Raw genomic sequence first — 18676 nt, forward strand, 5'->3', positions numbered from 1 at the left:
CTCACAGGTTTTACTGATATCATTTTGGGCGGAGCCATTTACTAGTGTTATAGGTACTTTTCACTTTCTTTGGGAGGGGGGAACTTCTAGACGTATGTTGCAATTGGATTATCAAGATGGCCGCCGACCTCTGAGGCAAGGCGAGGCAGCTGCTCTCACAATTTTACTGTTTTATTGCCCTATTTTATTGTTTTACTTCCTTGTTATTTCACTGGTAAGACTCTGATGGGATTTCTGCTGAGATACTAAAAAAAATATACAGATTGGTGAGCATCACCACTTGCTAACCTTTTCACTCTTATAGACCAAAATGGAATTTTAACAAAATTATGGTTAACCTTTGTAATTATCCCAATTTATATATATATAAAAGGCTATCCTGAGCAGCCATGTAACTATTGCCTTATTAGTCTCCTGTTCACTATAAGCAGTGGTTTTTTTCTAAAAAAAATGTTTAGGGGTACAGTGGTACCTCGGGTTACATAAGCTTCAGGTTACATATGCTTCAGGTTACAGACTCCGCTAACCCAGAAATAGTAGCTGAACTTAGCTTCAGGATGAGAACAGAAATCGTGCTCCGGCAGCGCGGCAGCAGCGGGAGGCCCCATTAGCTAAAGTGGTGCTTCAGGTTAAGAACAGTTTCAGGTTAAGAACAGACCTCCAGAACGAATTAAGTACTTAACCCGAGGTATCACTGTATTCTCATTTTGACTCAAGAAAATCACCATTTTTATAGCTCAAATCAGGAAAAATAAATACAGGAAATGGACAAAAGTACAAAGATTCACAACATGTTTAGGGGTATGTGTACCCCCGCGTCTCCCCCCACCCCCAAAAAGGACTGACTATAAGTAAACTCTACTCTAAACATTTAGAGCACTATCTATTGGATTGGATTAAAATGAATAGAATTATTGGCCCTGAACAGATCACATTTACAAAACAGAAATCAAATGCCAGAGATTGAACTGGGAACCATCTGCTTGCAAGGCACATGCTCTGCTACTGAGCTACAGCCTCTTAGTTCTGTATCTTGATGTCTTACATATTTCCTTTTGTGGCTTGTATTTATTTCATTTGTGTTTATTTATTTATTTACCTAATAGCATTGTTTTGAGATATACCGAGAGCGTAGCGCTTCACAGTACTCAGCAATCAGCTGATAGTTGGGTATTGCGCAGCCCCAGTCCAAGCACTCCGCAAGCTCCAAGGATATGCTGATGAAGGCTGCATCTTTGCCAGGATGGTTTGCTTTCAAACTATGCAGGCAAAAAAAAAGGGGGGTCATCTGACATCACTGCAATGGCAGGTGGTTGATGGGTGGATGACCTGTCAAACTTGGCCCATAGCAGGTGGAAGTGATAAACATTCTGGCTCCCCAGCCAGATCTAATTCTCCCCATCACCACCACCCTGCAGGAGGGCATTAAGATAATCTAGACCAGGGGTTGTCAACCTGGTTCCTATCACCCACTAGGGGGCATTTCAGGATTCTAGGTGGATGGTGGGTTCTATGGCACAAGCTGAATCCTCCTTCCGTTGAGCACTGGTGGACAGTAAGGAAATTTTGCCATCAAGAAAGATGCATTAGTGGGTGGTAGGTATAAAAAAGTTGACCACCCCTGGGTCTAGACTGTGGTCAACCTTAGAGCAAAGAACAAGGAGCTTGTGCTGGGCAGATAAGGGGTTCGGAAGCCAGCTGAAGGGATGTTGGGAGCAGGCCTTATGTGGTCTGGATGATGAGAGAAGTGTTGGGACTTCTTTTCTCCAAGGCACTTTATGGCATGATGCTAGAAGAAGCTCGATGGCGGGAATGCGTGAGCTACGTCAACACCAACATGGAGAATGCAGTAGGAGCTCTGTATGTTAGAGAGACTTTTGCTGGCAAGAGCAAAAGTATGGTATGTTGTTGTCTCTTGATATTCTAATTTTTCCATGTTCCTACCCCCCTCACCATCCCAGCCACTGTGAATCATGCCTCCACCTAGGTGCACAGTCCTATCCATAAAGCTGGTTCCAGTGTAATGTTAACTCTAGTTTAGCATTACAATAATGAGAGAAGATGAGTCTTGGACCCTCACATAGGCCTCAAGCTTGGAAGGTTTCACTGCAGTTTCTCACAGCATCCAAACCCCAAAACCTAAAGCTTGATCCTGACTTGTTTGGTGAAGGAAGCCCACTTCAAACCACAGTTTATAAAGTTGTTGTTTTCCCCAAGAAACTGTTGCTAGCTGTAACCTCAGTTTAGAGTTTGGGGGCAATGCTAAACTGTGGTTAATGTGAAACTGGAAGTGAAAATGACTGACCTCGTTATAGCCATTTGAAAGTGTGAATTGCAGTGATGTCCAAACAAGCCCATGGTTCTGTCTTTTGATTATGCTGTGATATAGGATGGGAACTGACACAGATACATTTCTGCTAGCAAAGAAACAACCTTAATGTGCCCAGCTTAGCCCACACCAACGGCACTGACTTGGGCCCCACACTGTACGTGCCCGGCGTGCCCCACCCACACCGTAATATCATGACACCCACACCGTGACATCATGACACACGCCGTAGTGTCATGATGTCATAGGGCAGCGGTTCTCAACCTGTGGGTCCCCAGATGTTATTGGACTACAACTCCCATCATCCCTAGCTAGCAAGGCCAAAGCTCAGGGATGATGGGAGTTGTAGTCCAACAACATTGGGGACCCACAGGTTGAGAACCTCTGTCATAGGGTGCAGCACAAGCCCCAGTAGCACAGCAACAATTGCACCCTTCCCATCCAAATGTCACATTTTCTCTCTCCCCCAACTCTGTGTTCTCTTCCACCTCCCCAAATCCATGCTCTTTCTTCCCCTCCTGCCAGATATCTGCACTCTTTTCACACCTCTCCCCACATTTTGTAGATGCACAGCCCCTATATGGGTAATTTTGTGGGGGCTCAGGCACCCAGAGCCCCGGAGAGATGGGGCCTATGGCCCACACCTGATTGATCTTCACTTGGAGCTCTACATTCTGTTATTATAAACGGCATGAGAATTATATCTCCCCCATCTATTTTTGCCTCAGGTCCGAGACCTCATTGAGAAAATTCGTGAAGTGTTTATCGAGACACTGGATGAATTGCAGTGGATGGATGAAGCATCGAAAGGGAAAGCTCGGGAGAAGGTCAGAAGAAATGTGTGTCTAAGAATAGTTTTCACTGATGAAATTTGACATGATTTTTTTTACATATTTAAAAGGGTAACAAATATATCAGACGTTCATATATCTTATGAAGAACATTTCTCTGTGTCTCTCAAATATGAAGCAATGGAGAATTTTCATACAAGATGCAGAATAGGGGTGAGCAAGCCCAGGTCAGGGGGGTGAATGTGGCCCTCCATACACCTCTATCTGGCCGCCCAAACTCTCCACAGATAGCATCCCCTCCCCAACCACACACCCCTCACCATCGCTTATTGCATCCTCCTTGAGTGCTTTTGCCTTGTTGGGATATGTCCTTGAACTCTGATGATGCTTTCACAGAGGATAGAGTGGTGTGAGTCCACTTAGAAACTAGCCTACAGCACAAAGGGGGAAAATTATATGTGTTGCTCTGCTCACTTTGCCTCTGGCCCTGCCCACCACTAACATATTGTCTCCAAAGGGTTCCCCACTAGGCCATGTGCCCCTCTGGTTGAAAAAGAGGGGAAAGCAGGTATACAGTAAGTTGCATTTCAGCTATGCAAAAATCAGAGGTTTCTCTACATGTTTGTTCCAGAGGATTATCTCAGTTCAAAGACAGGCAAAAGCACTTGAGAAGGATGGGGAACAGGACCAGTACGAAGCCTCTCCTGAACAGGGGTAATGGCCTAGGGTGATGTCCAAAGGCCAGATGGAGAGGCCTGGAGGGCCAGATTTGGACCCCCAGTCTTGAGGTTATCCCCCACCCCCAGTTTGCACCTTCATTGAGAAATAAATATTGGTGTGCTTTGGATCTTCTGAAGTATTGTAACCTGCCTCACCCATGGCAAACAGTGGTGTAAAATAAATATTGTGGTGTTTTTAAAAAATAAATGAATGAGAAAGGTTGGAAAAATTGTATACAGACACTGTAAAATAAATAAACAAATTTACTGAAGAAGCCCGAGACTTTTCATGGGCAAAACAGGTGACAAATGCCAGCACCCTGTCTAACTCTTGTGCGTAACATCACCGACACTTCATTTGATCAAACCTATCCTTGTTGATATCTAACCCTTGAGCGCAACATTGCCGACACTTCATTTGATCAAACTTACCTTTGTTGATATCTACAGGAGCCTGGCTAAAGGAACTTTAAAGACTGAATCTTCCTTTTGGATACAATTTGAATGAGTTTTCTGTTTGTGGCTTCTGTAGTAGATCTTGTACATAGCCCTCTCAATTTTTGGATTTTTAATATAAGATTTAGAACGTAGAATGGTTTGGTAGCATTTTGTGTGCTGCTTATGTGCTGCTTACTTTATACTAGTCTACTACAAGAATTGGCAGCATAGGTTCATTTCTTCAGTACTTGTATTTCACATGGTCCTGGAGAAAGGCAGGAAGTGAGGGTTTGGTTTCTGCTGTCTTCTTCTAGGTGACTGCAATTAGAGAGCAGATAGGTTACCCGGACTACATTCTCGAAGGTCAGAATGAAAAGCTAGATCGGGAATACACAAATGTAAGTGTGAAGGCGAAACCTGGACATTTCCATTAAGGACAGTTTTGGGATTGTAGCCAATTGCTAGTCCTACTCAGAGTAGACCCAATGACTTTAAGGGATATGACTAAATTGGGTTTATTAATTTTGTTGGGTCTTCCCTGAGTAGAACTTAGAATCATTGAATTGTAGCGTTGGAATTGACCACAAGTCATCTAGTCCAACCCCATGACCACAAGTCATTTTGCCCAACATGGGATTTGAACCCACAACACTGAGATTAAAAGTCTCATGCTCTACTGACTGAGCTATCCCTTCTTCATTGGATGCAACCTTTTGTCTATAATTACTGGTAAAGGTAAAGGGACCCCTGACCATTAGGTCCAGTCGTGACTGACTCTGGTATTGCGGAACTCATCTCGCTTTATTGGCCAAGGGAGCCGGCGTACAGCTTCCGGGTCATGTGGCCAGCATGACTAAGCCACTTCTGGCGAACCAGAGCAGCGCACGGAAATGCTGTTAACCTTCCCGCCGGAGTGGTACCTATTTATCTACTTGCACTTTGATGTGTTTTCAAACTGCTAGGTTGGCAGGAGCAGGGACCAAGCAACGGGAGCTCACCCAGTCGTAGGAATTCGAACTGCCGACCATCTGATCGGCAAGTCCTAGGCTCTGTGGTTTAACCCACAGCACCACCCACGATAATTGCTGGTAGACATGCTTTATAAGACAATTATTTTTACACAATCATACTCCCTTTGGTTTTTCTATGTAACTGGGCATTGATGTCTACTTGGTAATAGGGGCAACAACTCAGCAAAAGGACCTTCAAGACAAATGCTTGTATTATTTTTATTTTTTACAGCTGAACTTCAGTGAGCATGAGTACTTTCAGAACATCCTGCAAAACCTCCAACATGGAGCTCAGAAAAGCCTGAGGAAGCTCCGTGAGAAGGTTGACCAAGACCTGTGCGTATCTCTATGGATAGCATGATGTCTTGCAACAGGACAGGGGAAGCACTTTCAGCCTGGGGGCCACAATCCAGGGGCCGCATGCTAGTGGGTGAATGGGGAGAGAAGCAAAAGTGGGCAGAACAACAAATGTAAATTCTACCTTTGTAGAATAGGCTGGGTTCTGCACACTCTCTCTGTCCTGCATTCAGCCAAGCAAGAAGCATTTTCAGAGACCCAGGTCACATTCCAGCCAGACAAAAACATTCAAAAGAGGGTGAAGATCAGGGAGAGTAAAGGGGGGAGCCCGAGGGGTCAGATAGAAAGGCCTTGAGGGCCACATTTATTCATTTTGCCAAGATAATATGAGTATTCAGAGAGCAGAAGGCATCTTTAGGGGAGACTCAGCAGCTCTTAAACCTCCAGTGCCTGCTTATTTTCCCCTACAAACCAGACTTTGGGGCAGAGATCCAGGGCCTCGCCCAGCAGAATGAAGAGAAAACCCCAAAATGAGTGAGGCAATTCACATTTCCATCAAACGAGAGGGTGTGTGTAAGATCATGAAGTCCAAAATCTGAAACTAGGCCATAGAACATCAGCTTTGTGATCAGAAGGTCCAAGGTTCCATTCTTACCATCTCCAGGTAGGGATGGGAAAGACTCCCCGTCTAAAACTCTGGAGAGCTACTGCCAGTCAGTGTAGACAATACTGAGTTAGATAGACCAATGGTCTAACTCTGTATGAGAGTTTCCTATGAACCTAACTGCACCACTGCTATGGGGTGGAACATGATTTGCTTAACATGGAGGGGAATCAGAGGGGGGTAGGCCCCCTCAAACTTTTTGCCCCAAATCCAAACATTGTTTCAGAATCTTGATGGAAATGAAATGATGGGGGAAGCTTGCAGAGAAGAAATATTAAAGAATTCCCTGCCCTCTAACTCCCCCCTACAAATGCTTCTATGACATTTATCTAATGAGGGTCAGCACAGAGTTCAGAAGCTCAATCTTCAAATAATAGGAAATTTCTACTGCTTTATGTTAGCAAATGTCCCATTGTTGTGCTGGGGCCCCACCTCTGTTTGTGTGGGTGTTTTCCTCCTTGCATCATGCTACATGAGTTGGAACTGATCCTGACAACGGCTTTCACTGGTGATCTCTTTCAGATGGTTAATTGGTGCTGCTGTGGTCAATGCCTTCTACTCCCCTAACCGGAACCAAATTGGTAAGTCCCAAAATATTCCAACAGATTTAGGTGGCAACCCTGAACATGCCTACTCAAAGTAAACCAGTGGGACTTACTCCAAGGTACGTTAACAGTGAAAAATGCATGTTTTAGTGATGAAACAAAAGAAAAAATGCATTGCAATAGCTTTGCAGGAAAGTTGATATTAGGCAAAATGGCATGCAAAGAAGAAATTCACACTGAAATGGTGCTGGGTTTTCCTGATGACTTTTTTTGGGTGGTGGTGGGGAACCCCACAAACGTGCATGGAAATGTGGAGAAACTGAACTTTCAAGTGGGACAATAAGAAACTGAAAGTAAGATTCACCCCTCCCTGGTGCACGCCTATAGACCATGTGATACTCTTGGCAATAGAACACACTTGCTGGGCAGGGATATGGGGGGCTAGGAAGACCCTTAGGTAGCCAAGTTGCTCAGGGCTTTAAATGCTGAGAGAAGAACCTTGAACTGCACCCAGTAGCATGCCAGCAAACGATGTAGCTTCCACAGCAGAGGCTTAGCACCCAGGAAATCCATGCAGTTCCTCAGTCACCCTCAAAATCTATCACACTGGATGATCTTACACTGCCATCATAATTTCCTTTTTCATCTATTTTCTGTAGTATTCCCAGCCGGGATCCTGCAGCCTCCCTTTTTCAGCAAGCACCAGCCGCAAGCCCTGAACTTTGGAGGTATTGGGATGGTAATCGGACATGAAATCACTCATGGGTTTGATGACAACGGTAAGGCAAGTCAGCAGAGCATCTTGATCTGCCCCTTTCCTGGTAGCTCGCTGGGTTGGGAAGAAAGGATGGGGAGAAAGAGTGTTCAGAAACAGAGAGAGAATTGGGTGTCAATAAAAGAGAGGGGAGAAAGTCATAGGGATGTTTGGAGAAAGACAGAGGTGTTAGCAGTGCTGTTTTTGTAGAAAAAGGTGCCAGAGCTCAAAACGAACCCTTGTTGCGTGGCGAGTTCCCCCCCCAGTGGAAATAATGACACATGACACAATTATTAAGGTTAATGGGCTAAATAAGGCCACAACTTTATTGGTTACAGGAGATGAGCAGTATTGGCTTAGGCATTGGTCCTAACCAACTATATCCACCTTCAGCCTGTCCGCTTGAAGTCCAGGAAGGGTTAACCACATGTAGGGGGAGTCCAGCTGATGCACATCAACTAGGAACTCCCCCAGGGTCACCGATTCGGGGTGTGCCTTAGGCCCTCACCTCCATAGGCTTCGGACAGGGCCACGCCCCCCAGAATTCTTTATCGGACTACCTTTCAATATACGGGGCAGGTGATGGTGTTACCTCCCCTCTTCCATCTACAGTGCAATACCAATGCCTAACCGCCAATACCAAGAAAAGGGCAGAAGTGGCTTTCTCTTAGAACGGCAATGGTGCCCACCTGCAAAAAAAAAAAAAAGCTCTGGGAGTTAGAAAGAGTGAGGGAGTGAGGGAGAGTGAGGGAGTGAGGGAGAAACATGGGAGTGTAGGAGAAAGAGATAGAGAGAGAAAATAACTTGGTGGGTTGGAGGAAGAGAGAGAGAAATAAAACCATAGGAGTGTCAGAGAGAGGAGTGTCATAGCAAACCTATCCAGTCAAACAGCTTAGTTCTCTTTCTCAAGTTTGGCAGATTTTGATACGTGTTTTGTTGGAGATATATATTTATATATACAGTGGTACCTCAGGTTACGTACGCTTCAGGTTAAAGACTCCACTAAGCCAGAAATAGTGCTTCAGGTTAAGAACTTTGCTTCAGGATGAGAACAGAAATCAGGCTCTGGCGGTGTAGCAGCAGCAGGAGGCCCCATTAGCTAAAGTGGTGCTTCAGATTAAGAACAGTTTCAGGTTAAGTATGGACCTCCGGAACGAATTAAGTACCGTATTTTTTGCACCATAACACTCTTTTTTCCTCCTAAAAAGTAAGGGGAAATGTCTGTGCGTGTTATGGAGGAATGCCTATGGGTGGCATGCCTACGGATTTTCCTCCTCTAAAAACTACGTGCGTGTTATGGCCGGGTGTGTGTTATAGAGCGAAAAATACGGTACTTAACCCGAGGTACCACTGTATGCAGTGGATTTTAGCTGTGGTTCATATATAATTTTAGAACTTAGAACTTTTTTTGCAAGTGGTCTACAAATACTGTGTTTCCACATAAATAAAAAGGAGGCGGCCCTGCCTACCATCTCTGGCCTAGGGCCCCTGTGTTGTGATGTGGGTCCCTACCAGGTTGCTCATTTCTTTCTCCTCCTCTCCAAACAGGCAGGAATTTCGACAAAGAGGGCAACATGTTTGACTGGTGGAGCAACTTCTCTGCCACCCACTTCAAGGAGCAGTCGCGCTGCATGATCTACCAGTATGGCAACTACACCTGGGAGCTGGCAGGGGGACAAAATGTGAGTTGGGGCCACGGAGGCACTGCCCCACCAACCTCAGTATGCTCTCAATCAGCCCCCACCTTCATACCTTCTTACTTATGATGAGTCTAGGGGGTGCCCATGCCTGTTGCCTTCCTTCTTCTCAGTCTCCGTGTTGCCCCTGCAGAACTCGACAGAGGAGGAGGAGGATGGGGGCAAAACTAGAATTAGCTGGCTCTGACTCTGGCGCCACCTGCTGGTGGGCTCCCTGCTTTCTGCCCTTCCAGTTCCAGTGGGCAGCCACCAAAGGCTCCAAAGGCTCCGCTTCCTAGCCCATCGTTCATTTGATGAGTATCTGGGAGAGGCCCTTTTTTGTGGGTGGTGTCACGTATTGTGGAATTCTCTCCACAGGGAAATCCACTAAGCTAAGAGTCGCCCTGCGGGGGGGGGGCAGTGAGCACATCTGAAATTCTCAGGAAGTGCCACGGTCACCCGTCACAAAATGTCTGCTCTGTAGTGCAATGATTTCAAAAGTTCAAAATTATTTTGAGCTATAATACAACTGTATGTGGAACTGAGGAGCATTTGTTGTCATAGGTCAGTGGAATCAACACACTGGGAGAAAACATTGCCGATAATGGAGGCGTCCGTCAGGCCTACAAGGTGATTTCAAATTGTGTGTGTTTTCACTGAAAGGTTCTGCAAGATTACTTATTCACGACTGGAAACTGGGGGTTGAATTTTCTGCTTTTGGGTTATATATTATTACAGATGTTGATGGTGAGAATAGTGGGTGAGATTCTCCTAAGACGTCCCATCAGCACAATGATTTCTGCATGTGCAATGGGGCTTTTGCTCCCTCTCTTCCCCCTTCACACACCCCACACCTCCCAAAATTCACTTGGGGGGGGAGGCAGGAGAACGCCCAGAACAGCACACAGGGAGGAAGAGAGCAGATTGTTCTACCTGACAAGCTGAAATGCTTGACCAGATGAAACTTTGTCAGAGTGTGACATTGGCTTCCACCCAATGTACTGTAGCCAACTGAGTTTGCTCAGAGTAGAACCCTAGTAGTATTTTATTAATTGCCTTCTACACCAAGATTTCCCAGACTTGGGTCTCCAAGCTGTTTTTGGACTGCACGTTCCCATCATCCCCAGACACTGGTCCTTCTAGCTAGGGATGATGGGAGTTGTTCTACCTACACCATCGTCTCAAGATGACATCCAATAAAAACAGCCAAACAAGCATTTAAACAAAAGGGTGGGGGTGAGAGGAAGCCAATTCATGTCAAGCAAAACTAAAACAATACACAATACTCATAGCAAAAGTCCATTTGTCTCACCGGGAAAACTTGTCGGGACAAAAATGTCCTCACTTTTTTCTGGAAAGTGCAGATAGTGGATGCTGTTTTACAGAACTGAAAGCCCTGCTCTGAGTTACTATGGAGTGGGCTTCTGAGATCTTCAGAATTTGTAGGAGAAACTCCACTGACAGCCCTACAACAGGTGGATTTCGTATTTAGCAATTAGGGCATCTTGAGGCGGCAATCTGTTTTGTGAGAATAACAGGGGTGGGATAAGAGTTCGTTTTTACTATTAGCCAGAGGTGGTGTAGTGGTAAGAGTATCAGGTCCAGGGCCCAGATGACCAGGGTTCAAATCCCCACTCGGCCATGAAGCTCTCTGAGTGACCTTGGGCCAGTCGCAGTATCCAGCCCAACCTCCCTCGCAGGGTTGGTTGTTGTGAGGATAAAAATAGGAGTGGGGTAGAGGCCCATGTGCCTCACCATAACCTCCTTGGAATAATTTTGTTGTTTAGTTGTTTAGTCATGTCCGACTCTTTGTGACCCCATGGACCAGAGCACGCCAGGCACTCTTGTCTTCCACTGCCTCCCGCAGTTTGGTCAAACTCATGCTGGTAGCTTCGAGAACACTATCCAACCATCTCGTCCTCTGTTGTCCCCTTCTCCTTGTGCCCTCCATCTTTCCTAACATCAGGGTCTTTTCCAGGGAGTCTTCTCTTCTCATGAGGTGGCCAAAGTATTGGAGCCTCAGCTTCAGGATCTGTCCTTCCAGTGAGCACTCAGGGCTGATTTCCTTAAAAATGGAGAGGTTTGATCTTCTTGCAGTCCATGGGACTCTCAAGAGTCTCCTCCAGCACCATAATTCAAAAGCATCAATTCTTCGGCGATCAGCCTTCTTTATGGTCCAGCTCTCACTTCTATACATCACTACTGGGAAAACCATAGCTTTAACCCTTGGAGTAATAGTGGGATATAAATGTAACAAGTGGAATGGTGGAGGATATTGTGTTTTTCAAGCTACTCATTTAGGTGTTATTATTATCATCATCATTATTATTATTACTATTATTATTACTATTATTATTATTATTATTATTATTATTATTATTATTATTATTACAGGCCTATTTGAAATGGGTGGCAAAAGAAGGACAGGAACCAAGATTGCCTGGGCTTGATCTAACCCACAACCAGCTCTTCTTCCTCAACTTTGCACAGGTGTTTTTGGTCACGGGAAAGGAGAATATTTATTTGGAAGCAGGGAAGAGGACTTATTTAATGTAATGTTACGTATTTGTCTGGCTTGTACGCTTTCTTCTTCTGAACCACATCAGCTCCCTTAATGTGGGAGAGGTATTGGTCAGAAGCTCAAAAGGTGAATGAGATTTAATACCCTGAGGTTGGTGTGCCTGGCCCCTTCTTCCTGCGAGGAATCCCTCTAAATATGCTGCGAGGGGTGGGAGCGAAATCCACAGCAAATATGCCTTCCAAAAAAATTGTGGCATTTGAAGCTACTGTGCTCACCTCATGTCTATTTGTATCAATTATCCTGCTGCTTTGCAGTCCCAGAGCTGTAGTTGCACCCAAACCATGGGTTGTAATATTCATTGTTCAGCTGTCTCAAGCTTTGGGATTTTGAATGGTTTTATCTGGGTATTCCGAGGCTTTCTAGACTCAGTTACAATCAAATTCATTGTCCATCTCCCAGGTATGGTGCGGTTCCTACAGGCCAGAATACGCCAGCCAGTCTATTAAGACTGATGTCCACAGTCCACTGAAATACAGGTAAAGCCCCCATGAAGCCTTCTCCTACCTTCTGCTCACTCACAGACTGCCGCTAATCCAGTGGACCAGTTCACTACCTTTGCAATACTGCCAGCTTTCCATTTCTCTGCACCCGTTCTCACCAACAGCTCTCTCTTTCCCTGCTTCACCAGGATTCTCAGTGGGGGAAATGAACAATTGGAATGTTCATAAGCATTCCATAGCAGTGTAGCAGCTGCACCAGTGTCATTCCTCTGGAGCCGAGCACACTCAGCCAAAAAAGCAAGAATGATTGCCAAAACTCTTGTTTACTTTCTATTGCGAGGTGTCATTTTGCCAGGTTTATTACATCCATTGCTTGTCAGATTGCAGCCACAGAGTTACAATTCCCAGCATAGTTTTGCAATTGATCCCTCTTCCCGGGGAATTTTGGGTGAGGAATAGGGATCTCCAAGCAACTCAGCACCCTTAGCAAACTGTAGCCCACAGGATTATTTGTGGGAAGCCATGACCGTAGGAAGTGAGAAAAGAGTGCCTTCAATGTCTGATGTGGCTGATCAGACACATTGTGAGGGGTGATTGTGCTCAGGCACAAAGTGTATGGAGAGGGGGAGTTTAAGGCTTCCTTCCCTAGAAGCAGTTTTAGTGAAAATCCTCCCTCCCCAGGCAGCAATTAGCATCCTGATAATGTTTGCCAAAGGGGCCGCAGGTGGCGCTGTGGGTTAAATCACAGAGCCTAGGGCTTGCCAATCAGAAGGTCAGCGGTTCGAATCCCCACAACGGGGTGAGCTCCCATTGCTCGGTCCCTGCTCCTGCCAACCTAGCAGTTCAAAAGCACATCAAAGTGCAAATAGATAAATGGGTACCACTCTGGCAGGAAGGTAAACGGCGTTTCCGTGCGCTGCTCTGGTTCGCCAGAAGCGGCTTAGTCGTGCTGGCCACAGCTGTATGCCGGCTCCCTCGGCCAATAAAGCGAGATGAGCACTGCAACCCCAGAGTCTGCCACAACTGGACCTAATGGTCAGGGGCCCCTTTACCTTTAATGTTTGCCAAGGGGAGCATTATTACCTTCCCCAAGGGGGCAGGGGAAAGAATTATGTCACTATTGCGATCCTTCACATGTTTGCTCTGGCGTACATGACAATCGCCCCCAACCACTCTTTAATTTTAGAAAAACTCACCACGTAATTAATGTCATGTGCAATTAAAGCCGTAAGTGGCAGGTCAATTAGTGGTGAAGCTGCCATAAGGAAAGATCACTTTCAACCACTCCAAGTTCTATGCATTTTGTAAAAGAAAAGGCCCTCCTGTGGTTCTCACCTAATCCCACACATTCCTTTCCAACCCTCAGCTTCTTTCCCTCTTCTATTCTTCCCTCCTAGGGTGATGGGCTCCTTGCAAAACTTTGAAGCCTTTTCTGAAGTGTTTCACTGCAAAAAGGGCACAGCCATGCACCCCGCTGAGAAATGCAGGATCTGGTAGCCAAAGGACTTGGCCTCTACAGTCAGACCTCCATTGTCCGAATTTGTTCGGGTTTCGCCAATGACGTGCCTGGTGGTCTATTTTGTCTCTTCCCCTTGCCTGCTCCAGTTCAATCACAGCCACGATTTACGGTGCAACTATCGCAGCAATGGTGGGTCAAGCTACAGTTGTGAGTGCGGTGACTCAAAGTGGACTAAGCACTAGTGTTTTGACATGCCACCTGTGTTGCTTCAGGAAAGAAAGAAGAAAAAAGACTCTCTCAAGACGTTGACTGTTATTAAGATACATCAGGGTTCAAAAGATTAGCTACTTCAGAACAAAAGACAGTTCTATTTTTCAGCAAGGAGTATTACTTTTAATATGTCTTATGCCTTTTGGAAGTTTGGCAGAGTATCATTGAGGCTCCCTCACCCCATGCTGCTACTGTGTTCATCTTTGTCTGAGGATGGGATCGATCCACCAACCCCTCCTAGCTGCACAATCTCATTTAATTCCCAATTAATGCTGCTTTTTGCACACAGCCTTGCTCTCAATCAGACAAGTATGCATATAAGTCATAGAATTATGGGGATGTATCCCTGAGACCATCAAGTCCAACCTCCTTACTCAACACAGAATCTGCTGTGCAGAATGCGATTCCAGCATCCCTGACAGATTCCCTGCTTTAGTACCTCCAGTAAAAAATAATCGTAGCATTGTAGGGGGTTGGACCGGATGACCCTCAGGGCTCACTCCAACTGTACGATCCTGTGATTTTCTGCAGCAGTCACTTCCACTGTTGATAGCCTGTTAAACCTGAGACCATCTGCCTATAAAGCAGATGATCTACTACTGCGCTGCAGCTCATTAACTTCATGGTGCGAGTCAGCCATGTCCTCTTCCAGGTACTCCATTCCATCCCCCTTATCAATTTCTTTTCCTTTCTTCCTATTTTCCTCTATGATCCCCAAACCTGTTCAGCCCTCATTGGGCTGGGAGTTTTTTTGCAGCATGTGTGAGGGAGGGTTGCATCCATTAGGTTCCCCTACACACACACACACACACACACACACATATATGCTCTATTTCTGCAAACCATGAGTTTCAAGCATGCCAAGACCTCCTCCTCAGTGCCCCCATTTTGGTTTTTTGGTTTTTTATATACATTTTTATTAATTTTTTAACATATCAGTTCCAACAGTCATACAGCATATCTTCACATCTTATACAATATTTTTGACTTCCATCAACACCTCTGATGATTTTCCGTTCTCAGTGGCCCCATTTTGAGCTGCAATCCTGCTGGCACTCAGCAACGGAGTTTGCCGATAGGGGGACTGCTTGCACAACAAGCCTGCCTGGCAATTCTACCTGCCTTTTTTTCCAGCCAGGAGGGGTGGTGGGGGTTAGGGTGTGCTACCCATGCAAGTCCAACCAAAAGAGCTGGAGGGACTGCACAGCAGCAGGGGGGGGGTGTTAGGGAACGTCCATACCCTCTACCCAACAGTAGATCGAATGGCTCGGTACGCTGCCATGAAATTCCCCGCAGCTTGCATTGTGATGACCTCTTGTGAAAGGTAGCAACGTGTCTTGGCTTTCATATGGTGAACTGTCTCTTCAGCCTGTCAGCTTTTGCTGTAAAGTGATGCTAAAATCCATTGGTTCCCTGGCACATCTTTTCTTTTAAATGCTTTCCACTGGCTTATTGGAATACGGAAACTCCACGTCGTCCAGAGGGCTGGGTAAGATAGAAGGCCCAGCAGCACAAATGCAGCACGCCATATCTTTCTAGAGCATGGTCTGCACCAATTTGCAGTAGCCCTCTGAGGTTAGATGAGGGAATAGGGTGGTCTTTCCAAGCCCTACCTAGAGAAGCTAGGGATTGAACCTGGGACTTTTTACAGGCAGAGTAGGTCCTCTACATGCTGCATGCGGCCCCCAACCCAAACAAATGCCTAAGCAATGAATGCTTGAAAACCCCATTTTCACAAATCCAGTTGTAACTATTATAGAACCATAGAATTCTTGAATTGGAAGAGCCCCTAGTCCAAAGCCCTGTAACTTAGTTTTTAAAACCTCCAATGAAGGCGAGTCATCCACCACCATCCAAGGCAGTCCATTCCGCTGTCAAAGAGCTCTTACCACCTGAAAGTTCTTCCTAATGTTTAGTCGGGATCTCCTTCCTTGTAATTTTAATCCATTGTTTTGTGTCCTATCCTCTGGACCAGGAGAGGAGAAAACAAGCTTGCTCCATCTTCCACATGGCAACCCTTCAGATACTTGTAGATGTTCATTATATCACATCTCCTCTTCTCTAGGTGAAACATACCCATCTGAAGCATACACAGCCTTAGTGAGCACATGGAGGCATATTTCCCAACACTCACTGCATTCCTCTATTCGGGGGGTCAAGTTCGACCGGGGGGGTCCGGCACACTTCCCTCGCGCAGCTCTGGTCTTCCCCCCGGGACCTTTGACTCAGCAGAGCATAAAACACAGCGGAAGAGAAGCTTGAACGTTCTTCGTGCGAAGGCAATAACTCAGGCTGAACGCTGCAGTGTCCTTATCTTAAAGTCTTTATTGCTGTACAAATCAACACATCGTAAATCTTCCCGGTGAGACGCAGCTCATGTTGCTCCTTTCTCCATGGAGCCTAACACGCAGACTGAAAGCACACGGAGAAATCCACGCCCCTTCCGTGTTCTCTGCCCGCCCTCAGAATGTGAGGCGTCATCACTCAGAACTCTTAACCCTGTAAGTTCTGAGCCCCCTCAACACCCCCTCTCGAATCACGTTCTGAGGGGACTTCTGAGTGTTCAACACCTTCCCCATTGCCTTCCGCCCCTTCCTGGCATCATTGTTAGGCACCTGTTGAACCTCACAAACCTCAGGTTCGCACTGTGCGAAACCAACCCACGCATTTGTGACCTGAAACCTTTCAGGTGGAATTCCCTTTGTTGCCCTTGAAGACCGCCTGGGCACAAACTGGGGTTCTCCTCCTGACCCACTGGGGCCAGCATGTGCGTCTTCCTCATCAGAAGACTCCCCCTCTGACTTGACACGTCTGTGAGCTTTCTCCATTATGCGCACAGGAGATGAGGGCTCACTCTTGGACACTCCCTTAACAACCTGTGGAGACACCCTACTCTGTTCAGGGTCCTGGTCTCCACCAGCAGGTTCAGGCTCTGGCTCTCTTTCCTCCTCAGAGTCAGACAGACAATCTGAGTGAACGTCAGAGCGCGCTTTGCGCCTTGCCCAACCATCCTGCTCAAAGAACTCAGCCTGTTTACTGACCAGAAGCTTGGTCTGATCACCTTCTGGGTATGCGAATCTCCACCCCTTGGTCGCGGGTTCATACCCACAGAAGATCATTTCCTGGTACTTTGGACCACCTTCTTGCTGCAACCACTTTGGTACAGGCACCATGGCCCTGCAACCAAAAGTGCGAAAGAAATGCACAAGCGGCTTCTGTCCGTTGAGCAAGAAATACGGGGTGTCACCTACCACTGCATTGTAGCACCTGTTCATCGTGAAATTGGCCGTTTTTACTGCCTCCCCCCAAAAACTGTGAGGCAAACCAGAGTCATCCAGTAGAATCTCGGATGCTCGGACCAGAGCTTTACTCCTCAGCTCTGCCACGCCACTCTCCTGAGGAGAAGTCACCTTGTGACGTATCCCCCTCTGGCGAAAGAAACCCTTTAGAGCAGACCCAGTGACCTCTGAACCTCGGTCAAACTGGAAACCTTGCACCTTGGTGGAGAACCTTAGTTCCACTTCAGCAACCCAATCTTTGATCAGTTGCGTTGCCTCATCCTTCGTTCTCAGCGTGAACGCCCATGCGTTCCTAGTAAAATCATCTGTCAGCACCATCAGCCACTTGGCCTTGCCCAGACTTGGCTGTGGCATACCTAAAAGGTCTGCATGCACAAGCTCAAAAGGCTTTGTGGTGACCCTCTCCACCCTGGGATCATTAAATCCCTTGTTTCTGGCTTTTCTGCAAGCCTTGCAATTCAAAGGTTTACCACATTCTTTTACCTTGCAACCTTTGGTGCACTCTGATAACATCTGGACGTCCTCACAGGACCCATGTGACATCCTCTTGTGCCACACGCAAGCACACGACACATGAGTTTGGTCAGTGGCTTTCCCCTCACCCTCGAGAGGTGATTCCAGAACAAAGAGGTTGTTCTGATTTCTCTCAACACTTACGAGCTGCCTCCCACCTCTGGAAATGGTGCAAACATTATTTTCAAAACTCACAGAATATCCCTCCTGTAAAAGAGAAGGTACAGACAGCAAGCAATGTTTTATCTCAGGGAGAACATAAACCTTCAATTCAGCCTGTAAAAAAGAGACAAACAAGTTAGAAATATGGGTTACACGGCCCTGTGCACCTGTAGCAAAACTAACAGTTTTCTCAGTTGAAACAGCTTTGCAGTTCCACATTTGTCCAGCAGGTGGCGCTGTTACCAAATGGGCATTCGCAGCTGAGTCAACAACCCAACGTAGGGCCCTCCCCCCACTGGAGTTGTCCTTCTTTGTTGCCTTAGCAACTGACTTCCTGCTCCTCCCGACCTTGGAGCTCTCGCAGCAGGTGGTGTTATCCAAAACCGCCATCGAAGCAGACAGTTGAAAAACGCCCCCACGTCTGCTCCCTGTGTTGCCATGGAAACCCGGCTGGTTCCCATGGGAAGTGTCCTTGGGACATTCCTGCCCTTTGTCTCGCTGTGGACAGCTTCGGCGCAGGTGCTCCGGAGAACCGCAAACAAAACATCTCCGAGTGGAAAACTTTTCAAACGTGCCTTTGGTCTTCGCTGCCCCCCCAACCTTTCCAGCAGCTCTCCTTGAGGCTTTTCTGCAGTTGGGAAAATGGCCTTTGGCTTCTGCTGTGGTTTCTCTGCAAACCCCTCTCAGCTCCTGCCAAACAGCCTGGGCACTCTCAAGACTCTTTGCCTG

General features: G+C 46.5%; 1 protein-coding gene across 3 annotated transcripts in view; it reads left to right on the forward strand.

The window, feature by feature from the left end:
- The window catches only part of MMEL1 (membrane metalloendopeptidase like 1), a 40463-nt gene extending 25673 nt beyond the window's left edge, over positions 1–14790 (forward strand). For all 3 annotated transcript variants that reach the window (XM_053400656.1, XM_053400654.1, XM_053400655.1), the window contains exons 13-23: positions 1772–1900; positions 3058–3156; positions 4592–4675; positions 5520–5623; positions 6771–6829; positions 7453–7572; positions 9096–9229; positions 9788–9853; positions 11618–11713; positions 12204–12280; positions 13642–14790. In XM_053400656.1, the coding sequence (XP_053256631.1) occupies positions 1772–1900; positions 3058–3156; positions 4592–4675; positions 5520–5623; positions 6771–6829; positions 7453–7572; positions 9096–9229; positions 9788–9853; positions 11618–11713; positions 12204–12280; positions 13642–13741 (1068 nt within the window). In that variant the 3' untranslated portion in view covers positions 13742–14790. The remainder of the gene's footprint in view (positions 1–1771; positions 1901–3057; positions 3157–4591; positions 4676–5519; positions 5624–6770; positions 6830–7452; positions 7573–9095; positions 9230–9787; positions 9854–11617; positions 11714–12203; positions 12281–13641) is intronic.
- Positions 14791–18676: the final 3886 nt, after the last annotated feature.

Source organism: Podarcis raffonei, chromosome 8, assembly GCF_027172205.1.
Source record: "Podarcis raffonei isolate rPodRaf1 chromosome 8, rPodRaf1.pri, whole genome shotgun sequence".
Taxonomy (NCBI): domain Eukaryota; kingdom Metazoa; phylum Chordata; class Lepidosauria; order Squamata; family Lacertidae; genus Podarcis; species Podarcis raffonei.